This window comes from Panthera tigris, chromosome C1, assembly GCF_018350195.1.
Source record: "Panthera tigris isolate Pti1 chromosome C1, P.tigris_Pti1_mat1.1, whole genome shotgun sequence".
NCBI lineage: Eukaryota > Metazoa > Chordata > Mammalia > Carnivora > Felidae > Panthera > Panthera tigris.
In genome coordinates this window covers 148,062-170,934 of record NC_056667.1, presented here as the reverse complement: position 1 = coordinate 170,934, position 22,873 = coordinate 148,062, and the positions used below count along the sequence as shown (strand labels likewise).

Below are 22,873 nucleotides of genomic sequence, written 5' to 3'. Positions count from 1 at the left end.
GATCCTGATCCCCAAAAGAAGCAGATGGCCCATCGGAGCCACCTCTCAGCTGGTCGCCTCTATTTGACCCTGCCTCTCCCCCAGTCTTTGGTGGCTGAGGCAGGGGAACTCAGCCAGCAGAAGGAGGGTCACACGAGCCTGCCCCGGGGGGGAGGGGTGGGGGTGGCCATGCCCGCAGCCACGTACAGTTGTTGAGGAAAAGCAGCACGGCGAAGCCCAGCGTAGAGGTGGCCAGCAGGATCAGGCAGACGTTGCAGGGGATCATGAAATACCGCACCAGCAGGGAGACCCCGCGCTGCTGCCGCGGGTCCCTCTCCAGAGGTAGTGGAGGCATGGCCCTGGGCTCCTCAGCCCCCACTCTTAGGGTGAGCGGGTCGCTCAAGGGGCGCCCTTGGGCCTCTTCGGGGCAACTCCTCCCATGCTGGGTCCCCTGGGGCAGCGGACAGCAGCTCTGTTCTCAAAGTTCAACGCCGGTCACAGCCCAGAGAGCCAGGACCCCTCCGCAGCCTTTGAGGCTCATAATGGGAGATGTGCAAAATTCTCCCGGAGTAGCACCCCAAATGTGGGCTCAGAGGGAGGCGGAGGAGAAACTGAGGGCCCGCCAGCGGCCACCCCCTGTATCCACAGCCCGGTAGTCGTAGGTGCCCGCAGCTCTCCGGCGTGCTCAATCTTCCCGGAGCCCCCGGGAGCCCCCGGTCCCGCCCGCCGGGCGACCCCGGAAGGGCCGGCCCGAGGGGCACTGGCGGCGAGCGGGCCCTCGCCCGGGGACCCCGTGGGGAGGCGCGGACGGCCGGGCGCGGAGGGTCTCGGGTCCCCAGCAGAGGCGGGAGCGGCGCAGGCAGCGAGCGGGAGGCAGAGAATAAAGAGCGGGTGCGCGGAGGGCCGCGCCTCGGCTCCGTCGCCCTCGCCGGGGCTGGGGCGGTGAGTGAGGGGCGAGGGGCGCCGCGGAGGGAGGGCGGGGAGCAGAGACAAAGGAAGCCGCCTCCGGGGACCCCGGTGTCCGTGGGGAGTCGTGGCTCACGGCGCAGAGGACCGCGCGGAAGAGGACGGGAGGGCGGGCGGGGGCAGCAGCAGGGGCAGGCGGGGGCGCTGGGGTGTGGGGTGGGGGGGGGGGGTGAGGTGGGAGCCGGGGCCGGGGCCGGGAAGGAACAGGGGTGGGGGGAGAGGAGGCAGGTGCCGGGGCGGGGCCGGGGTTGGGGGGTGGGGGCCCGGCTCGGAACCGGGTGGGCGGAACCAGAAGGTGTGGGGCGGGGTCAGGGGCGGGGCGGGTCCCCTTCCGCGCCCACCAGGCTGCGCTGGGCCGTACCGCGTGCGTAAGCGGCCGAGGGCGCGGCGGAGGGCCGGAGGATCGTTCTGAGCGCACGCCGCGGGGCTCAGGCCCGCACGCAGGCCCCCACTCTACGCTACGGGCGCGTGTGCCTGTGCTGGCCCCGCCCTGGCGCGCGCATGTGGGGGAAGGGTCCCCAGGTACACGCTCAGGTGGGGAGCGGGCTGCGCCCAACGCGGAGGGTGGAGGGGGCAAGATGGGTCCACCCTCCCGGGAATTGGTGGCAACTCCTCAGACCACCCGCGTGCCCCCCACCTCCCTTCCGGCCGTGGAGAGGAACATGCAAATGAGTTTCTTGTAAAGAAGTGTTATGCAAATAATCGCGGGACTCCGGCGCCGTCCCGCCAGCCTGGAGCGCCCCCCAGAGGCCACCAGGGAACGTCGGGGCCGTGACGTCACAGCCGGGCCGGGGGGTGCCTGGTCCTTCCCGGAGTCAGGCCTGTCCACATCCGCCCCCAGAGGACGCCCCTTTCCTAGCCCCTGCCCGGTTGGGGAGGGAGGGGGGCAGGGGTCGCGTACCTTCCCCACCATCCACACCAGTCACCCTCCGCAGCCAGGATCCCACTGGTGGCGATCTCTATGACCAACACCTTCACTGCCCTGCACTCCCGTCCCTTCACGTCCCACAGTCCTCTGGGAGGAACCCCTAAGCGCCCACTGCCACACCCACCACGGCTGGCCGCTTCCAGCCTGGACCTGGTCGCAGGCCCTTGAGTCTCTGCAGTGACCTCTGTCCCTCTCTTAGAGTCTGCCAGCCCTTTCTGAGGAGAGAGGGGGAGGAAGCTTGGCCTCCAAGGCACAGTGGGTCCCTCTTCAACTTGGGATCAGGCCTCCCCCCCAGCCCCATCCTAGGACTCCTTCTGGTCCCTATCCCAGCTGAAAAGATGTTAATTGCACCAATGCTCCCCCCACCCACCCCCATGCTCAATCATACCCATCTACACATAGTCCCACACTCCACAGACTCACGTACCCGCCCACTCACTCAGACCTACACCGACACTGCACTTAGGACTCCGCAGGGTTATTTGTAAGTGAAGTCAGCAGGTCCCCCTTCCGGCCAAACCGCTATTGCCACAGCCACCAGTGCCGCCCTGGTCACTCTTAGGTCTCCTCTCTGTCCTCTCTCAGGTCTGTGGGGCTCCTCCGCCCTGGAACAAGCCCTTCCTGGTGCCAACTCTCCACTCATCCAGAGTAACGCCACCCCAGGGCACCAACAGGTGTCTTAGTGCCTCAACTCCCACCAAGCCTCCACCTGGACTCTCCCTAAAGTCCCTCCACCCGACGATGTATTTCTCTGGGACATAAACATGTTCTTAACCACCACCACCCCCCTGCCCCGTCCCCTCTGGTCAGGTAGGCTCCTCCACACTCCACCCAACCTTCTGCCCGCCCCCCCCCCCCACTTCCTCAGCAACAGCAGCCACCTGCCAGCCAGCACCCAGTTCTATGAGGTCCATCTCCTTTGACTCCTTTCCATCCGGTGGCCAGGCACACCAGTCCCACATCCCACAGGGTTAGCCCATCCTGTCAGGGTCCCCCATCACCAACAGCGGAGGTCTTCAAACCTCTTAGAGCCCTGGAGCCTGAGATTCTGAGGAAACTTTGCAGGAAAAGCCAATCAACAAAGTGGTTTCCTCGCCTCACAGTGCACTGGACCCAGAGCAACAATCCGTCGAACCACCTAGAGACCCCCGCCCCTGGTCAGCCCACCTTCATTCACCTCGGGGGTGCCTCCCACCCTCTACCTCACCTCACGGGACCTTGGCAATGCTTACCACACTGATAGTGCTGGCAGCTCCCCGGGACGTCACCCTGGACTGGGAGCACCCAGGGCAGGGTCTGACTTTTTATCTTCTCAGGGCAGGGCTTGGGTCAGAGCCCAAAGACTTGGTGTAGTGAGCCCAGGCAGTTCACACATTTTCTCATTTACTTGTCACTGCAGCTCCCCCAGGAGCTTGGCTCAAAGAGGAACCACGGACAGTGCTGGGGTCAAACCCCAAGCAATGTTCACGTGCCCACACATGGACCCTGTCTGCTGCTGCCACAGTTTCATGGGTGGGCTTTGCAGGAGGAGGGGCATAAAGGAACCAGGGTGTGGGAGAGGTAAGCCCAGGGATCAGTATAAACCTGGGGTGGGTGGAGGCTGGCAAGGGATTGTCTCCATGGGCAAATGGGCTGGCTTTCAGATGCTCATTTGAAGGGGAGAGACTGGTCCACCCGGCCAGCATGGTGGGGGGCAGGGGGGGGGAGCTTAGGGCCTGGCTTGGGGGAAGGGAAACCAGCAGGCAGCCTGTCCTTCCTGGCCCCAGTCAGAGTCTGAGCCCCCCACAGGGGCTCCATGCCTTCAGAGAGACAAAGGGCCATTGAGGCCCCAGACCCAGTAGGGGGAGGGGAGTGCAGGCTACCAGAGCTATTTTGGGATCTTCAGACTCAAAATCATTCAGCCCTGACCAGCCCACTCAGGCACATGCCCTAGGAAGGGACAGAGAATATTCTGAGCCAGAGATTGGCCCCTCTGGTCTCTGGGCTCACACACGGCAACATGTGACCGCACAGATGTGCACATACACATTCGGTGTTCCAGGTGTCACCCAGGCAGAGACCCAAGTACACGCACTCCCTCAAGTCTGCACTGGGCGTTGTACAAGTGTACAACTCACCGGCATGAACACACACTGGTTGTCTCACACACACGCACATGCCCACACACACACACACACCTCTAATGCTGAGGCCTCCGCCCTCACCCCTGCCAGTGCCACCTCCAGTCTGTCTGTCACCCCCAGTCCCCGGGGATCTTGAGGCGCGCACCACACTGGTGCGCAGCCGCCTGTGGAGCGCAGCAAGAGAACACAGGCTACCTAGCTGGCCCAGAGTCACAGGTGTCTGGCTGCCCTGGTGGGGGAGGGGAAGAGGACCAGACAGAGCGGCCCCACCCCCAGGCCCCAGCTTCCTGGTGTCTGCTCTCAGGCTGCAGCCATTCCCTCTCCCGGGGCCTCAGCAGACAATGGGCACTTCACAGCGGGATGTCGCTGCTGGCCCAGGGCCAGCCACTGGGAAGGAGGCCTCGTCAGGCCCAAGCCTGAGTCTCACCTCAGGTGCAGCCCAGAGGTACCCATGTTTGACTCTGCGGGCCGTGTGCCCACCCACCCAGCTACCAGGCAAGGCCCACACTTCCACTGGGTGGTCTACGCTGCAGGGTGGTGGCATTAAATGACAGTTTTGAGGAGGGGGTCAGCACGGCTGGATGCTTGGACGCCAGCTACCTGACCAGCATTCTCTGTGCCCAACCCTCACTCCTTACACATAGCTATTGGTGCCCCAGGCCCTGTACGCACTAGCCTGTCTGAGCTCCTCCACTGGGAAGGCTGAGGATATCCCGAGTCAGGTAGGTTCTCTGCCCTCAGGGAGGGTACAGTGTAGCGGGGGGGGGGGGGGGGTGACCTAGATTGGAGGGACTGGGGGATGACATCTACAGAGACCTGGGTGATGCAGAGAGGGATTTGCATAGACCAGGAGGAAGAGCTTCCAGAGGCAACTACAAAGGCCCAGGGCCCAGGCCCACAAAAGACCAAGTGATGCCAGTGTGGTGAAGCCTGAAGGTAACAGGCATTAGGAGTAGGAGATAAGGAGCCAGAGGGGCAGATCCTCAGGCCTGGGGAGGACAGGGGGAGGGCGCCCAGTTCAAGGCCTGCACACCTGCCGGGATACCAGCTGTAGCCACCAGGGGGCGCCATCTGAACAGAGGTGGAGGAGAGTAGGTGCCTGGAGAAAAGAAGGTAGGGATGGAGTGGGGCTGATCCACACCCTCTGTCCCTCTTCTCCAGGACGGCTCCAAGTCCCCCTCTTTTTGGTCAGGCCCTGCCCGTCTCCAAGAGGAAAGGAGAGCTGGGGGATCCAGGGAGCCACCCAAGTGTGGACAGTGCGTGGTGAGTCAGGAGAGTCAGGTGAGTCAGGGAGTGTTCCTGCTGAGGGCCCGGCTGTGTTGAACTGGGCACCATGGGGGGTGCACAGACTGGCACCAAGGTCTGAGTGGCGGTGCTTTATGAAGGTGATGATTGGGTTGGCGTCAGGATGCAGAGGAGTGGCAGGCAGACACCGGTGGGGCGGGGAGAGGCAGAGAGAGGTTCAGAGAACAAAGGGGCAGAGAGACGGAGCCCCAGAGAGGAGAGAGCTGCAGACAGGAATGGGGTCTGCAGGCGTGCTGTCATCGTCTGGGAAGGCGCAGGCTCAGAGGGCGAGGGCCAGCTTGCTCTCTCAGCCCGCCGGTTGTAGCAATGGGTTCCGGTTTTCCAGCCCTTTCTCCTGTACCACGCCTATGGCGGCTTGCTCCCACCCCTCACTGAAGCTATGCCCTGCACCCACTGAACCTGGTGCTGTCCTCTCTGCCCAGAACACCCCTGCCCCTCTGCCTTCACCTCCCAACACCGAGCTCACCCCCATCTCCATGGGAAGCCCATTCAGGACCCCAGCAGGGCCTGTGCAGGTGGAAGCAGCTTCTTCCAGGCCCCCCCCCCCCCCCACACACACACACCTTCTAGTGAGGATCTGGTGCTGGGCTGTGAATGGATGTGTGCATGAGGAAGGAACCACTAGATGGATTAATGAACGGGCATAGCTTCACTGCCTCCCCCTCCAGGAAGAGAGAGACGTACCCTCTTCTCTGGTGGGTGGGCACAGGCAACAATCTGGCCCAGATGTTTGTGCTTTTACTTCTCCCAGATGTGCACTGGAGCCTCTCGTATCTGTGGACGGAGGGGCAAGTGCCCCCAGCAGCCGTGTCAGGCTGTCTGCTTCTCCCAGGGCAGGTGGTCGGGTGACTGAGAAGGGGGGAAGACTCAGGCCCACCTTAGGCCAGATGCAGACTTGCCCCTCCTGACTTGCCCAGCTTGACTCCTTAACTACCCTGCCACCCCCAGAGCCCTGTGTCAGACTCAGGGTCCCACAAGCACATGCTGGGATAGTGAACCTGAGTGGCCCCCAGGGACCACAGCCCTTTCATCTCATCGTTGAGAAACCACCGTGGTCACTCCCAGAGGAGAGCCTGCAGGACGAGGTGCCCAGTCTTTGCCAGGCACAGGGTGGGCAGCAGGCAGGAAATGGGACAGCCATAGCAAACAGAGGCCGGGTCCTGTTCTAAGGCCCCTGAGACACAAGCAAAGGTTGCCTGCAACCAGCCAGTTGGCAGACCACCTGCAGGGCTCCCACCCCAGGCCAAGCCCAGGGAAACAAGGGTGGCAGAAACCACAAGCCACCAGCTGGGGCTCTGACCAGAAGTCTCATGTGCCCAGATCAGTAGGTCTGTGGTTGCAGGCACACGTGCATACAAACACACGCATACACACGTGTGCAGGCCACACAGCTGGAAACAGCTGGCTGCATGTGAGGACAGAAATTTCCCCCTCTCCAGAGCCTCGGCTCCGTAGGGGGGGGGGGGGGGGAGTGTTGACCAGGAGGGGCCTTCTTCCCCTTCCCAGATCCAGCTGTAAGCAGCCCCTGGCAGGGGATCTTCCTCAGAGGACGTTCTCAGGGTCTGCTCTGGGTAGAGGGGCCCCTCTAGGGGAGCTTCTCTCCCCACGGGAGGCTCCACCAGAGGCCTAGGTCACCCCCTCTCTAGATCCTAACCACAGCCTCAGGCTCGAACCTGAACCCTCTTAAGCCCCAGTGTAGAACCATGGGGGGCACGTTACCCTCCTTCACTGAGCTGTCGCTATCATTAGGGTAACTGTCACTGGGGTGCTGTCTTGTTTCTCTGAGCCCCCTTTTTCTTATCAGTCAGCGCTTCCAGTGAGAACTTCCTGGGACTTGAGGTATACGGCACTATGTGGGCAACTGTGGTGAGAGCGCCTGCAGCCTCCAGCCCAGCCCCAGCCAGGCCTCAGTGACCTGAGTGGGAGCTTTGATTCCCCAATTCCAGTGGCAAGGGGAGTGCCAGGGCCAGGAGGGCAGAACAGGAAAGGGAATCCATTCTCTACCCTGTGCCCAGGCCTCTGGGCAAGAGTAGAACTTGTGGGGATGGGGGGCATGCAGGGTGGTGCAACTGGTCTGGGTCCCGCAGGCAGAGGCAAGGGACTGGGGGAGGGGGGTGCGGAGAAGGAGTCCTGTTTCTACAGCTGTTTTCCACCCTCCTGTGGTGATAGGGGGCAGGCTCTGATTCTCATGGGGTTGGGGGTGGGGGATTAACCCTTCAGGAAGGAAGCAACACAGCCAGGATGGATGGAGGAGGCCGTGCTGGACCGTTGGTGCTGAGGTCTGGGCCCCTGTCCCATTAACTTCCCTGGGGCAGACCCATGCTCCCCTCTGCTACCCTGGCACTCGGCCTTCGAGGACTGGTAGGGTGTGGGCGGGTAGCCGCCAGACCTAGGCCAGCTCGTGCTGACCAGGTGATCTCCCATTTCCCCATCTGTGCACAGGAGTCCCAGCACCCACAGAGATGCTGCAAGGGCATAACCAGCCCTACAGGAGTGTGTCCAGCCCGGCACAGCTCGGGAGGCCCAGTGAAGACAGACGGACAGGACACGACAGTTCCAAAACAACCTTTTTTTTCCATTTCCAGTCTGCAGGGGCTGGGGCTCTTCTCTGGGTGGGGAGCCAGGGGGTGGGTGGGTCTGGAAAAAGCCAAGAGCTGTTTTCACTGGCTTAGCCCTGCCGAAGTAGAGACATCCCAGGGAAGTAACAGGAGAGCCCGCCGTCCATTTCAGCTAGCAAAGCCCACTCCTGGGACTACCCCAGCGAAGGTACACTAAAATCAAAGCCAAAGCCAGCAGGTGCCCCGGAAGCAATGGACTTCCTGCCAAGGACTCCCTAGGTGGGAACAGGACTGCACGGTGGGGGGGTCATCCCCCACCTGGGCAGACTCCCTCCCCCCAGCTGTGGAAGGGAAGAAGAGAGAATAAGGGCAGGCAACCTCCAGTCTGGGCCTGCCTTCTCTCAGCCCTCTTGGCTGACCTGCCTGGGGGAGGGGCTCAGGAGGACACTGGGTGGGGTCTGCAGGCGGTGGGGTGAGAACCCAGTCTAGAAGAGAGCAGGAGAGGAACAGGGAGAAGCTACCTCCCACTTCAGCAGGGAGGAATGTGGGGGGAGTAGGGTATGAATGGGGGGGGGGGGCGGAATGCAAAAGCTAACTGCCCAGAACCCTCCCCTGAACACCTACCTGCCCCCACACTGTACAGAGCTGGTCTCCGTCTGGGGGTGTCTCCACCCACACCCAGCTCCAAGGCCTGTAGTGCCTGAAAGAAGTCAGAGGGCCCAGGACCCATTGCCTCTCCAACTGGACCGATAGCACTGCCCTCCTGAAGGCCCTAAACAGCTGGCCTGGCAGGGAGGAAGGGACGGTGCTCACTAGAATCAGGCCTGCCAGGTTGGGCTGGGGATTGCTGCCGCCAGGACCCCCTTCAGGGCTGGGCAGGGCTGGGCTGGGCCAATGCCAGACTCACTCTGACCCCGTCCCTGTGCCAGGGCCCCAGAAGGGCAGACAACACTTCCTTTCTCTGCTCTTGGCTCCTAGTGGGGAGGCAAGGGCCCCAGGACTTCAGACAGACCTATGTCCCTCCCCGGGGCTACAGGAGAAGCCCCAGGACCAGTCTTCTTGAGGCAAGGGTGGGGAGAGTAGTGGGTGTGTGTGGGTAGTGTCCAGGCCCAGGCAAGGTGGCCGAGCACTGGGGGAAATGCCTGCTCAGCTGCCAGCCTGGGCAGGCTCGCGGTGCGTGGGCAGCTGGCACTGGAAGAGGCCAGGCTACTTCCCTGACAGAGCAGGGGGCAGGGGTCTCCCTCTGGCAGAGGCTGCCCCGGAGCAGCAGGCCTCCCTCACCCAAAGGTGGCGCACAGGGAGGGACACATACCTGTCTCAGTTATGCCAGGAATGTGGTTCCCCAGGCGGAGGACAGGGGGAGGAGGAGCCTTCCTGGGGGCCGGAGGCTGGGGAAGGGGGCCTGACCTGGCAGAGTCAGAAAGACCCTGTAGGCCCTGGGGGAGAAACTGAGAAAGGCAAGTCCTAGAGATGGTGTGTGCTGCGGCAGCAGGTTCCCCTTCAGGACACTGCCAGGAGCAGTGCTCAGGCAGTGACGACGAGGGAGCGAGCCCAGGGTGTACCCCAGGAGGTGGGCCTGGACGGACACTGCCCCCCACCTTGGCTGCTCTGGGCCTTTAGGAATGGGGGGAGGGCGGCACTGGGGAGGGAAGTGTGCCAGGGATAGGGGTTTCCTGCACGCAGTGGGACCTGGTGGATTCATGGTGACTTCCGCAGATTGGGGGCTGCCCAGGCTTCACCCTGGGGCTGGGACAACAATGCGGCCCCTGGGAACAGAATGGGGTCAGAGTCAGATAGGGAGGGGTCAGCTTAGCTCAAGCCCTGTCCATCCATCTCCCTCACCAGGGTGAGGCGCTTGATTCCCAGAGAACCTAGGGTGGAGTCCTGGGGTGGGGTCCAAGGTCCTTACCTAACACAGAATAGGAGGCGGGCCAATCTCCCACCCTCACCCAGCTTGGAAAGGTGGGCACGGGATTAATACTTGCCCAAGCCTGGCCCTAGCCCCTCGGGATCTTGTGCCTCAGGCCTCCGGAGCCTCAAGGGGGAGGCACCCCTTCACCCTGGGCCATTGGGATGCAGCAACCCTGTCCTAGCACCTGGCCCTCCCAGCCCGCCCCGCCCGCCTCCCCCCACCATGGCACCCTGGTTTGCTTTCAAAGTAGAGATCTATGTCGCCCAGCTCAAAACTTCCCAGGCACCTTACAGTGGAACCCAAGCTCCTCCATCTACACCACCCCCCTCCCCAGAAGGTTCTTCCCTCCACCTGGCTCCACCTGCAAGGCTCCAAGCTAAGTCACAGCAAATGCCTTTCTCTGGGTCTCGTCTTCCCAAGACCACCCTCCCTAGCAGGCCCGCCCACCCCAGGAAGAGTCCAGTGGCTCAGCCCCTCCTGGGTGCACACCAGTTGCTGCACACTGGCCTACGGGTCCAGCACTACCCCTTCTCCAGCTGGAGCTCAGGTCCTGGCCTGGTAACTGAGTGCTGGCTGCCCAGGGCACACAGTAGGTCAAGTCTCACCCAGTCCTGGTTGGGGGGCTCTCCCTGGGTACCTTCCTCTCCAGCTGTATCTGTGCCCAGCCTGGCATACACAGAGCCAGGGGCTGCCATGGGTAGAACAGGCTTTGGCAAGATGCCAAACCTTGTTCTGCCCAGGGTGGCCCTCCCACCACATGCCCTCTGACCCCACAGAAGGCCACAGTTACTGAGTCACAGACCCTCAGGCTGGACCCGCCCAGCTGTCGAGTTGATAATTCACTCTCTCTATCTTATAGGGACAGGGGACTTTCTGTACCCTGACCCCTCTTCTCCAGCCTCTCCTTAGCCCCCCCCCCCCACCTATCCCCCAAACTGGGTATCACCATCTCACAGCCTGCCCCATCTCCATGCCACCTTCCCATCTTTCCCCCCAGAACACAAACACCCAGAGCAGGGCAAGGTTGTAAGGTGTGAGGGGGCCAGGCTGGGTCCCCCTCATCTGAGTCAGTGCTGGGAAGAGACCGGGAATACACAGCCCTGCCGGCTTCTGTGTGTGATGCTGTGGCCCAGGACCCTGGAGCAGGCTCAGGAACAGATGATCATAGCAGGGGCAAAATGCCACAGGGCTCCCCATTTCAGGTCCTGCCCCTACCCCTGCACAGTCCCTCTCAGACCACCATCCAGGATCCCGCAAAAACCAAGCCAGCATCACAGCAGTAAGTTAGATAGAAAGTGGGACCTCCCTGCTGGCCAAAAGAACAAATCAGAGGACAGGGTTGCCTTCCCGAGAAAGGAAGTCACAGACCCTTCCCACTGCCCTGAGGAGGAAATGTTCTTTCCACCACCACCCCCGCCACCCCCCTCCGATGCATCCCTTCCCAGGCAGCCTTGAGAGGACAGACAGGATGTGGGGGCGAGGGGCAGTTCCTACATTCTCCCTGCCACATTCCCCAGCAAAGGATCTCAGCCCCCAACTGCGACTCTCTTGGGGCAAGGGGGTGGGGGGGCGGCAGGGAAGCCCTTGGTCATGTGATTCCAGCTCACCTCCCAGAGGCTGGGCTGGGGGAGGGGAGCTCTTGGGCCATTCAGAATAGGCATGTGCTGTGTGGACAGCAGACATGGAAACGTTCTTCGACTCAATTAGAGCATTTCACACCCACTCAAACCCCCAGAAGTCCCCACCCCACACAAACTCCCCCTTCTAGAAATGACAGGCCTCTTGGAACACATAAGGGGGCACTCTGAGGGGTTTGCTCAACATCTGGGACCCGTCCAGACAGACGTTTGGGCTTCTCCAGGAACATAAACAGCTGGTGTTCATTCACCTGGTCCCCTCCTCCCACTCAGAAAAGGACCAGGAGGGAGAGGGTAAAGCAGAAGAGGAGGAAGCCTGTCCCCTTTCCAAGACTGGGGCTTGCTTGGCCCTAAGACAAAAGACGGTGGCACTGTGGGACCGGGGGTGGTTAGTGGGGATCCCTGCTAATGTCAGAGATCGGAGCTGTGGCCTTGCGATGGCCAGACTCAGCTGGGAGATGAGGGAGGAAGGAAGGAGAGCAGACTACCCCAAGACACATGCGCTCTAGCCTACAGCAAACTCTCCTCTGCTCCCCAGGGCATGATATGGAGCTCCTCCAAGCCTGCCCACCTCAGTCACCCTCTGCCCCTGGTCAAGTCCCCACATACCTTCTACACAGTGCTCCACTTCCTCCAGATTCCGCAGAGTGATACGCATGAGGCTAGAATTGAGCATCAGCTCGTTCTTGTGGGCTGGCCACAGGTACGGGGGAGCAGGGTTCACAAAGAAGATCCTGGTGTCCCCAGTGGACACCTGGTTGTCACAGATGAGGGGATCTCCAAAGCCGCCAATCACCACCTTGTTGCCACCATCGAGCAGGCTCTCTTGGGCCACCATGTGTTTGCCCTTCAAGTACCGCCAGACCCGAACCTGGGGTGGACATGGGGGAGGGGGGCAGGTATCAGTGGTCCTCTTTGCACTGGGGAGAGGAGGCCACGGAGTCCAGGAACAAGTACAGACTGGGCGCCTGGGCTTTTTCTTCTCTTCCCACCTCAGTTGCTCAGGCCAAACGTCCAGAGTAGACTCAAAGCCTATCTCAAAGCATCTCTATCTCAAAGCAGAGATGTGCGTAGATCTTTGGGTCAGCCCGCAGGAGGGGGCTGCAGGGAAGCACACACGCTTGATGGGTGCCACAGCCTGTGCGTGTCACACAGAAGGACGTGTGCCCTCACCCAGGAGGCAGCACTCCCACCCACTAGGTCTAACTGACCTCAGCCACCCCAATTCCTATAATGTCCATCTCAGCTCAGGCTGGAAATGGAAAGGGGATCCACCTGGCCTGGGTGCCTGCTTTCCACATCCTTACTTTCTCCACCTCCCCACCGCTACTTTGGGCCCACCCCTGGGGACAGCCAGGAGCAGCGAACATGGACCATGGGGTGTAAGGGCCATGGGCCCCGAGCTCAGGGCTCTGGGCCAGCTTGGCTCCTTGCAGCCCTGTGGGTGGGCTAAGACACCTTCTCCCCCCACACACCCCAGGAGGTGAAAGACCCCTCCTCCTGCCAGGCTCCTACAGTGAATGCAGTCAAGGCAGCCTCCGAACCACAAAATCAAGTTTGGGCAGCGCAGGGCAGCCCCACCCTACACACTCTCACTCCTGGGGCCCTGAGGGTACCTGCTCTGACAAACCAAGCCCTGAGACACCCACAGCCCGGGGAGCGAGGGGGGTGGGTGGGTACAGGAGGGTCTCAGCAGCTGCAGCCTATACTGGGATGTTCTCCAAGGAACAGATCCGTGGGGACATATGCACAGGGGACATGAGTCCACCACACATTCCCTGAGAAGAAGCCCCTTTTCTCAGGAGCTCTGGGGATCTGAGACTTCTGGAACGGGTGATGAAAGACAATGGTGGCCTGCCCACCTGCCAGGTCCCTGCTGGGAGCCTCAGGAAGGCAGCATCTTAGGGACTCCCTGCACCTTCCAGTGGCCCAGTTGTCCAACCTTATCCCTCCCAACCCCAGACACACAGTAGGCTCCAGGAGGATGATAGCCAGCAGGGAGAGGACTGGGCCGCTTTCCTCGCCTCCCCCCACCCCAGCCACACCCAGGAGCAGCGGGGAGGAAGTCGGGAAAATCCTGCAGGGACTTGGCAAAGTGCCCTGGCGTGGTGGAGGGGAGGGGGCTGGGCGGGGGATCCCAGCTGTAGCCAACACAGGCCAATCTGAAAGAAGCTGTCCCCCCCCACCCCCATCTCCATGGAGAAGGAATGATCCGATTTCTGGTCAGGGAGGTGGTTTTAGGGGCCAGAGCGGGGATGGGCCCTGGATCCCCTAAGTCCTCCCTAGGAACGTGTTATGGGAAAAACCCACCATACCTAACCCAGGAGACTCCCAGATCCAGCTGAGGGAGAGGCCGAGCAGCACCCCTCCCCTGTGGCCAGGGGGATCCAGTTCTCCCAGGAGCAGGATGGGGCACCTGTCCCTGCACCCCTCCACAGCTGAGGCTCAGCAACGGTTCCACCCACTTTTCTGCTCCTGTCCCCACACCTAGTCACTGCAGCACCCGCCGCCAGGATGCCTGGGGGTGGGAGATTCTATGTGCACTCCACTCTCTCCGGAACCCCCCCCCCCCCCCGCCGCCCTCTGGCCCTGGTAAAGGCCTCTGGGAGGGAGTAGTGACAGCACTGACCATAGGCCAAATTCCCACTTTCACCCCAAACAGCAGGCATCACCTCTCCTTGTCCCCGTTCCTTTCCTATGGCTGATGGGGAGGGGGTGCGATAGCCATACAGTTTCCCTGGGGGACGGCGCACTTGCTTCCAGTAAGGTGGTGGGTTTGGAGGTGGGGGTGGGGGCAGACACGATTGGGTCTCCCGGGCCTTGGCACCACGAGGTGGGCCCGCAGCGGTGCCGCAGGAACTTTCCCTCCGGCACTCGCGAGTTTTCCGGGACCCCGCTCCCCACCCGGGGGCCCGGCGGTCGCCAAGGGAGCGGGAGCGAGAGCTGCGGAGCGTCTGGTGCCCGTTCCCACGGCCTGGGATGGGGGTCCCAGTGGGGTGGGGTGGCCGGCCTCCGGGCTAGGGGCGCAGGCTGGCAGAGGAAGAGGCCCCCAGCCCCGGCTTCCAGGAGGGCCTCTCTGGGGCGAGGGCGAGGGGTCCCGGCGGGGGCGCACCTTGCACGAGTACGTGTGCTGCACCGGGTCCACGTTGAGAATCTCCTCCACGGTGCCGGTGAGCACCACGTTCGCCTCCTCCTCCCGCCGCTCCAGCGCGCGCTCCGGGCACGTCCCGTCGGCGCGGGGCAGGGCGCGCGCGGCCACGACCAGGAGCAGCAGCAGTGGCTGCAGCAGGGCTGGGCCGGGCGGCCGCAGGCTGGCCATGGCGCGGGCCGACGACGGCGGAAGGCGGCCGAGCGAGCGCGCGGGCCTGGCCGCGCCGGGAGCGGGACTGGACAGGACGGGACGCAGCTCCCGGGAGGCGGCGGGGGCGAGGGCGGCGCGGGGGCGGGACCCGGGGCAGCCCCGCCCCCTCCCCGCCCCTTCTCCCCCCTCCCGCCCCCCCCCCCCCAGCCCAGCTCCCCAGCCCGCGCGGGTCCCCTACCCTCCCGGCGCCCAGCGTCCCGCGCCGGCCGCGAACAAAGCGTCGGGACAGCGACGCCGGGCGGAGGCCGGGCTGGTGGGAGGGCGGGGGTCGGACTGGGTCGGGCCAAGGTGGGTGGTGCGACTTGCCAGGGCGGAGGGCGGAGGGCGGACGGGACGGGGGGGGGGGGGGGCGGTGGTGGGCGGGCCCGGGAGGTGCTCGCTCTTCTGCGGCGCACCCCCGTGGACGCCCCTCCCCCTCCTGCGCGGGCGTCTCTCCCCCACCCCCACCCCCGCCCAGGAAATGCGGCTGCAATCGGGTTAATGCATAATCTGGAGGCGACGTGACGGGACTTCCAAGGGGCTCCGGGCTGCGCCGGGGCCAGAGCTGCGGGAGCTCCTTGGCCGCGGGAAGGGGCTGCCAGGTCCTGGGGCCCCGCCGCCCCTCGGACCCTGCAGGGCTGCGCCCCTCCCCTGGCGGGAACAGCTCGATGGCACACTACAGCCCCTCTGGGGAGCTGGGGACAGAAACTCGCCCGGGTCCGGGACCCCCAGCAGGTTCGGGCGAGGAGGCGGCCCCAGCAGGCCGCGCCCCCGGCCGGCTAGGACCAATGTGGACCGGTGGCTGTGGTGATTGGTCAGAACGGAGCGCAGACCCGCCCACCGCCCGGTCCCGGGGCGGCCCCGGCCTGGCTGCAGAGCGGAGGGCTCCCTCTGTCGTCCAGCCGCGACTGTGTCGGCTCAGCAGGGGACGGCCGGCCACGCCCCCTCCTCAGCCGCGCGGTGGGCCCTTCTCCACCCAGCCTGTCTAGGTACATGGGATCAACTGAGATCCAGAGAGTACAATTTGGAGCCTAGCTTAGCTGAAGATCGAGGGGGAGGGGGAGGAGACCCCTTCTGTCCGTCCAGGGCTGAATCTGTGGCACACCCCCTCACCCCAAGCCATCCACAGATCTCTGAGCCAGAAGCAATGCAGGAAGTAGCCCCTCTGGGAGAAGGTACCTTACCTCCCCGACCCTGGCGGAGGGGTTCAGGGAAGGAGGATGGCCCCAAGGATGTATGCTCACACCTGCTAATTTGTAGTATGACAAAGAAGTGAGGGTGGGGACCCAGGAAATGAACCTGGAACCAAGAGAGCACCCCTCCCACATACATACACACAGCTGCCTGTCTACACATATTGGTCACAGATGAGCAAGACCTAGAAGTCTCTCAGCCCAGATACAGACCGCCCCCTCCCCTCCCGCCCCCCCCCCCCCCCCCCCCCCCCCCCCCGCCCCAGACCAGAAAGGGGCTTCTGGGTCTCCAGCCAAATTACTCTGAACAGACTGAAGGCTGAGGTCTGAGTCCCCAGAGTCGTGGACTTTAGCCCAGAGAAGCGTACGGCTATGTTCTGTGTCTCTCCCCCCACCCCCCATCTTGCCTGTGTCCAAAGCTGACTCAGTCTGGCTCCCATGGAATTCCTGGGAAATTGGTATAGAGAGCAACAGTCTACGTGGAAGCAGGTGTAGTTTGTGTCAAATTAGGCGCGTGCCCTCCATCTGAGACAAGCTCTTCCACATTGGACTGAAGGAATCGCCCATTCCAGGGGGCCCCTCACCTGCTGGCCATGGTCTCTCCATTAAGGTGTATTTGTTGGAGAATAGTCTCCATTCAGCAGCTTGCCAGATGGTAATGTGTGTGTTCAAGGCCCTGCCCACACCCCTCCCTGGACCAGTGCAGGCCGGACAGGGCAGGCTGATGGGTTCTGGAGGGCCATGAGTGCCAGTGGAGGAGCCTGCCTCACAACCCAGCCAGGCAGGCCCTAGGGCCTCACCCTCCGAGCACTTCCGGGGGTGCTGGTCCTAGTAAGAACCTGACCACACCTTTCCCTCCCTGTACTGTCTGCTGACCCAGATGTGGGGGATGGGAATCAGTTATGCAGGGGCTGACTGAGGCTCAGCCTGGAGGTAGGGGTGCGCGCCAACAGATAGGTCTCTTCTTTCTCTAGAATTTAATTTCTCAAAGGTGAGGGGACATCTTCAGTTTCTCCGAGGAGTGGCTGGGAGTGGGTCACTATTTTGATCTCATTAGACTTGTGCCTTAACTTACTTGGCAAATGCAGCCTAGTGACCACCCGGTGACCCTGGGTCTCCTTATCCCACTTCCTCCTCTGCCCCTCCCCCAGCCTCATCAGTAGGGGTGCAGAAGCGAGGGGTGCTGGGGGAAGGAGGAGGGCAGAAACGGAAGGAGACGTTTAATTTTGCGTCAACTTTTATTACCCACACTTGGTCAGGGACTTGGGTGGGCAGCCCTCCGCGCTGCTGCCCTGGTCCTGCCTCACCCACCCCGCAGGCGCAAATTCATGATCAGAGTGCACTGGGGTGTGAGTTCATACTCCCCAAGCCGGTGCTGGTCCTCCATGGGCTTCCCCTCGAAGGTCAGCCAGAACAGGTCGGCCTGCACATGCTCCTGCCGGCATATCTGCTGCTTGAGCTCAGCCACCGTCTGCGTCAGCCGGACCTCGTAGGCAGTGGTGCGACCCTTGTGGTTCCTCACCAGGATGCTCAGGGGGTCCTTGCAGCTCTGCACCACCAGCAGGACCGTGCTGCCGGGGCTCAGGCCCTGGCTGAGGAGGGGAACCCCATCGCGCAGCACTGTGCCGCCAGGGTGGGTGGCCAGTCTCTGCTGGAATGCGGGCACGCCAGTTTTCTGGGCGATCTGCTGCTTCAGCTCCGACGCCAGCATGTTGTCTCTCAGGGGCACCAGGAACTCGTCACCCCCCAGCATTTTCACCTTCAGGTCCCCGCCCTGTGGACATCACACAGACTTACAGACCCTGGCATCAGTCCTGGAGCCACTGCATGCATGGCATTGGCCACAGGGCAAGCTCCTAGGGGCTGGGGCTGCTGCTCTCCTCCTCACCCGCCAGGAAAGGGACCCCAGGTGCTGGAGGCGAGCAAGGAGCATTTCCAGAAGAAAGGCAGCCACTCGCAACCATCCCCTCACCTCCCTTAACCCACGAAGATGCCCCTCTGTGCCAATGCCCAGGGATCTCGGGGGTAAACGCTGGGCAAAACACACTTTCCAAGACTCAGACCCTGGCGTCAGAAGGAGCTCTGTCCACCACCCCGCACGATTAGGGACCTGAGGGAGCTCTGAGCACTTGCCTGGCACACAGTGAGTGCTCCACCCCTGGGAGACCCCAGCGATGAAATGGGAAAATCGACTGGTACAGAGCCCACCTGCCCCCACCCGGCAAACCCCCCTCACCATGGCTGTAGGCTCTGGCACCGGGTCCTCCACAGGCACAGTCGAGGAGGCTGCCTCTCAGCTTCCAGCTCCCCTGCGGCTCAGCCCTTTTATGAACCCGAGCTGTGCACGTCAGGGGGCAGTGTCGGGAGAGAGCCTCACCAGTGGCTGAATTCAGCTTCAGTTTCAGTTTCCTTTTCCCAAGGTGTGCCCCGTGAGTGACAGAAACAAAACAGAATGACAAGGGTAAAAGCCGGGACTATCCACTTGCCCCAGCACTCAGGACCCTGCCCCTGTGTGCATTCAGAAACCCCCTTAATGTCCATCACTTCAGGTCATTTACAAGATGCACAGAAGTCGCAATAACACGAGCTAACGATTAGAAATTTCACTTTCCATTTACCAATTTGCAAAATTACTAAATACGGAACACATTGCCACATTTGATTCAGAAATAACAAAAGAGTGGCAATCCAAACTACCCAGAGATAATCACCATTGGTTTCGGACAATGTTTCCTCAGATAGTTTTTTTTGTTTTGTTTTGTTTTGTTTTGTTTTTTTTAAATGAAAGAGATGTATCTCTTATTTTCTATAAAAATGAACTAATGGTCACTATCCAGAAGGTGAAAAGATTGTTCTCAAAATGGAAGAAAATGTTTGGAAATCATATGTCAGATAAGGGTCTAGTGTCCATAATATATAAAGAATTCTTATAACTCAACCATAAAAAGATAAGCAACTCAATTAAAAATTGGACAAATGTTTGAATAGATATTTCTCTGTAGAATATATAAATGGCCAAAACCACATGAAAACCTGCTCAACTTCATTAGCCATTAGGGAAAAGCCATTAGGGAGATTCAAATCAAAATCACAATGAGATGTTATGTCATACCCATTATCATAGCATAACTATAATAATAATAATATATTAGTATAACATAATAATAATTCAAAAAGAACAATAGGAAGTGTTGAGGAGCATGTAGAGAAATTGGAACCCTCATATTATTGCTGATGGAATATAAAATGGCCCAGCCACTGTGGAAAACAGTGTAGTCACTCCTCAAAAAGTTAAACAGGAGTTTCATATGACCCAGCAATTCCATTCCTAGGTATATGCCCAAAAGAATTGAACACAGGTGTTCAAACAAATATTGTAACCAAATGTTCATAGCACCACTATTTACAATAGACAAAAGGTAGAAACTGTGGGAACAACCAAATCCATCAACAGATGGATGCAGAAATAAAACACGATACACCCTTACAATAGAATGTTACTGAACCATAAAAAGGAATAAAGTACTGATAACTGCTACAACACGGATGAACCTTGAAAACATTATGCTAAGTGAAAGAAGACAGATACAAAAGGCCACGTATTATATGATTCTATTTATATGAAATACCCACAATAAGCAAATCCATAGGGCCCAGTAGGGATTTCCAGGCATTGGATGAGAGCAGGAACAGGGAGTGATTGCTTTATGGATATGAGGCCTCCTTTGGGGGTGATAAAATGTTTTGGAACTAGGTATTGGTAATGGTTGCACAACGTTGTAAATATACTGACACTAAATTATACACTTTAAAATGGATACATTTTTGTTACGTGACTTTCACCTCAGAAAAACAAAGCTAAAAACACACATTGGGACACTTGGGTGGCTCAGTCTGTTAAGCTTCCCACTCGGCTCCGGTCATGATCTCAGGGTTTGTGAGTTCGAGCGCTTCGACAGGCTCTGTGCTGACAGGCTCTCTGCCCCTCCCCCGCTCACGCTGTGTCTCACTCTGTCTCTCAAAAATAAATAAATGTAAAAAAAAAAAAAAAAAGAAAGAAATCAGAAGATATCAATACCGTGTTTAACAATGGTCATTTGGGGGAGATGGGGGAGATTTTCACATTCTGTATTCTTTATCTCAATAAACATTTGTGGTTTTCTTTTTACAATACCAATATTACTTATGCGAGGAATGAGTCAAGATATAAACTTAAAATAATAAAAAGAAGAAAAATTAAACCCCTCTGGTTTTTGTGTGTTCACAATTTTGGAGTCCTATGAGATTTGGGAGGTGGGTGGTGAAAATGGGGAAATGAGATGGGAAAGATTTATATTCACAACATTTATTTTTCCACTCTTTTACTTTTTTTATTTCAAAAATTATTTACTTTCTTATTTACCTAAATTTTATTTATTTTGAGCTAACTTACGCCTGCTATATGCTATTTGTATTAGCAAAAATTTGGGAACAACCTAAATATTCAACAATATGGGATTGATTAAATTCCCCTCTATACTATAATGGATTCATTATGCTATGGGAAACACATGTAGCCATTAAAAATTGTTTTGCATAAAAGTATCTATTAATATGGAAAAATGTTTATGATATACTATTTGAATGAAGCAGGTTACAAAATGGTGAGAGTAGGATGTGTTAACTTTTTTTAAATTCCCTTTTCCTTATTCCTTAAAATATATTTTTAAATTTTTTAAATGTTTATTTATTTTTGAGAGAGACAGAGAGACAGAGCACGAGCGGGGGAGGGGCAGAGAGAGAAGGAGGCACAGAATCCAAGCAGGCTCCAGGCTCTGAGCAAATGTCAGCACAGAGCCTGATGCGGGGCTCGAACCCACGACTGTGAAATCACAGCCTGAGCAGACGTCAGACGCTCAAACAACTGAGCCACCCAGGTGCCCCAATGTCTTCTGATTTCTTAATACTGACATAATGGCACTAGACTCTTCGTTTTCTTTTAGTTACTCCATCCCATTGTTGGGAAGCAGTTGTCTTCCTGCTTTTGATAGGAGGAACTAAATGCAAAGTCATTAAGGAAACAAACTGACAGAACCTGTCTCAGTTCCTGGGGCTGTCATAACAAACTGCCACAGACTGGGGGGCTTGAAACAATGGCAAGAAGTCTGAAATCCAGGGGGACTAAATGACCAGTATTGTCAGGCTGGTTAAAAATAATCTAATTTTATGTAGCTTACAGAAGATAGGAATCACCTGAAACACAAGGATACAAGAAATTTGAAAGTAGAAGGGTGGGAAGAAACATACCACATGACTATTAACTAAAATGAAGCAGTTGTAGCCATATTAACAATTTTATTAACATATCAACAAAGAAACTTTATATGCAAAGTGTCACAGAGATACAGAAGGTAACAATAAAAGTTTGAGTTCACTGGTAAAAGAAAATAACTGTAAACTTGTATGCACCTAATAATATGGCCACAAATATATAAGTTCTAGTCTCAAACATTAATATTCTACTTATGAAATTATAATGGTCACGTATAAGGGGACCTTTAGTTAATATTTTGTCTCATTTACAAACTAACTTAAACTTCCTTAAACCTTTAAAACTTTTCAAGTCATTTAACATACTTGATTTTATTTTTAAACCCTTCACTATCTAAAAACTGCAACAATAAAAAAACCTTTCCAAGAATGTCCACAGTTCTTATCTCATAGAGGTTTTAGTCTCACAGCCCAGACTCTTCTATTAGTTGCAAATCTACCACCTTTACCTTTTATTTATTATTTATTTATTTATTTATTTATTTATTTATTTATTTTACATCCAAGCTAGCATATAGTGCCACAATGATTTCAGGAGTAGATTCCTTAATGCCCCTTACCAATTTACTCCATCCCCCCCTCCCACAACCCCTCCAGTAACCCTCTGTTTGTTCTCCATATTTAAGAGTCTCTTACATTTTGTCCCCCTCCCTGTTTTTATATTATTTTTGCTTCCCTTCCCTTATGTTCATGTGTTTTGTCTCTTAAAGTCCTCATATGAGTGAAGTCATATGGTATTTGTCTTTCTCTGACTAATTTCACTTAGCATAATACCCTCTAGTTCCATCCATGTAGTTGCAAATGGCAAGATTGTATTCTTTTTGATTGCCGAGTAATACTCCATTGTATATATATCCCACATCTTCTTTATCCATTCATCCATCGATGGACATTTGGGCTCTTTCCATACTTTGGCTATTGTCGATAGTGCTGCTATAAACATTGGGGTGCATGTGTCCCTTCGAAACAGCATGCCTGTATCCCTCAGATAAATACCTAGTAGTGCAATTGCTGGGTTGTAGGGTAGTTCTATTTTTAATTTTTGAGGAACCTCCATACTGTTTTCCAGAGCGGCTGCACCAGCTTGCATTCCCACCAACAACGCAAAAGAGATCCTCTTTCTCTGCATCCTCGCCAACATCCGCTGTTGCCTGAGTTATTAATGTTAGCCTTTCTCACAGGTGTGAGGTGGTATCTCATTGTGGTTTTGATTTGTATTTCCCTGGTGATGAGTGATGCTGAGCATTTTTTTCATGTGTCAGTTGGCCATCTGGATGTCTTCTTTGGAGAAGTGTCTATTCATGTCTTTTGCCCATTTCTTCACTGGATTATTTGTTTTTTGGGTGTTGAGTTTGATAAGTTCTTATAGATTTTGGATACTAACCCTTTATCTGATATGTGATTTGGAAATATCTTCTCCCATTCTGTCGGTTGCCTTTTAGTTTTGTTGTTTCCTTCACTGTGCAGCGCTTTGTAGATTTTATTTTGATGAGGTCCCAGTAGCTCATTTTTGCTTTTGTTTCCCTTGCCTCCAGGGACATGTTGAATAAGAAGTTGCTGTGGCCAAGGTCAAAAGGGTCTTTGCCTGCTTTCTCCTCGAGGATTTTGATGGCTTCCTGTCT

At 57.5% G+C, this 22,873-nt stretch overlaps 2 protein-coding genes across 7 annotated transcripts in view; both read right to left on the bottom strand.

The window, feature by feature from the left end:
- Positions 1-14,778, bottom strand: part of AGRN (agrin) — a 34,399-nt gene extending 19,621 nt beyond the window's left edge. For 4 of the 6 annotated variants that reach the window (XM_042996082.1, XM_042996083.1, XM_042996084.1 and 1 more), the window contains exons 1-2: positions 14,521-14,778; positions 12,018-12,279 (exon numbers count right to left, since the gene is read on the bottom strand). In XM_042996082.1, coding sequence (XP_042852016.1) covers positions 12,018-12,279; positions 14,521-14,727 — 469 coding nt within the window. In that variant the 5' untranslated portion in view covers positions 14,728-14,778. Of the gene's footprint in view, positions 1-186; positions 808-12,017; positions 12,280-14,520 lie in introns of those variants that run through there. The other 2 variants (XM_042996085.1, XM_042996086.1) reach the window with 2 other exon arrangements.
- Positions 14,779-17,160: 2,382 nt separating this feature from the next.
- Positions 17,161-18,275, bottom strand: ISG15 (ISG15 ubiquitin like modifier). Its single transcript, XM_007094597.2, has 2 exons — positions 18,178-18,275; positions 17,161-17,715 (listed from the first exon to the last, which is right to left on the bottom strand). Exons 1-2 carry the CDS (start codon positions 18,178-18,180, stop codon positions 17,245-17,247), a joined length of 474 nt encoding a protein of 157 aa, XP_007094659.1. The 5' UTR covers positions 18,181-18,275; the 3' UTR covers positions 17,161-17,244.
- Positions 18,276-22,873: the final 4,598 nt, after the last annotated feature.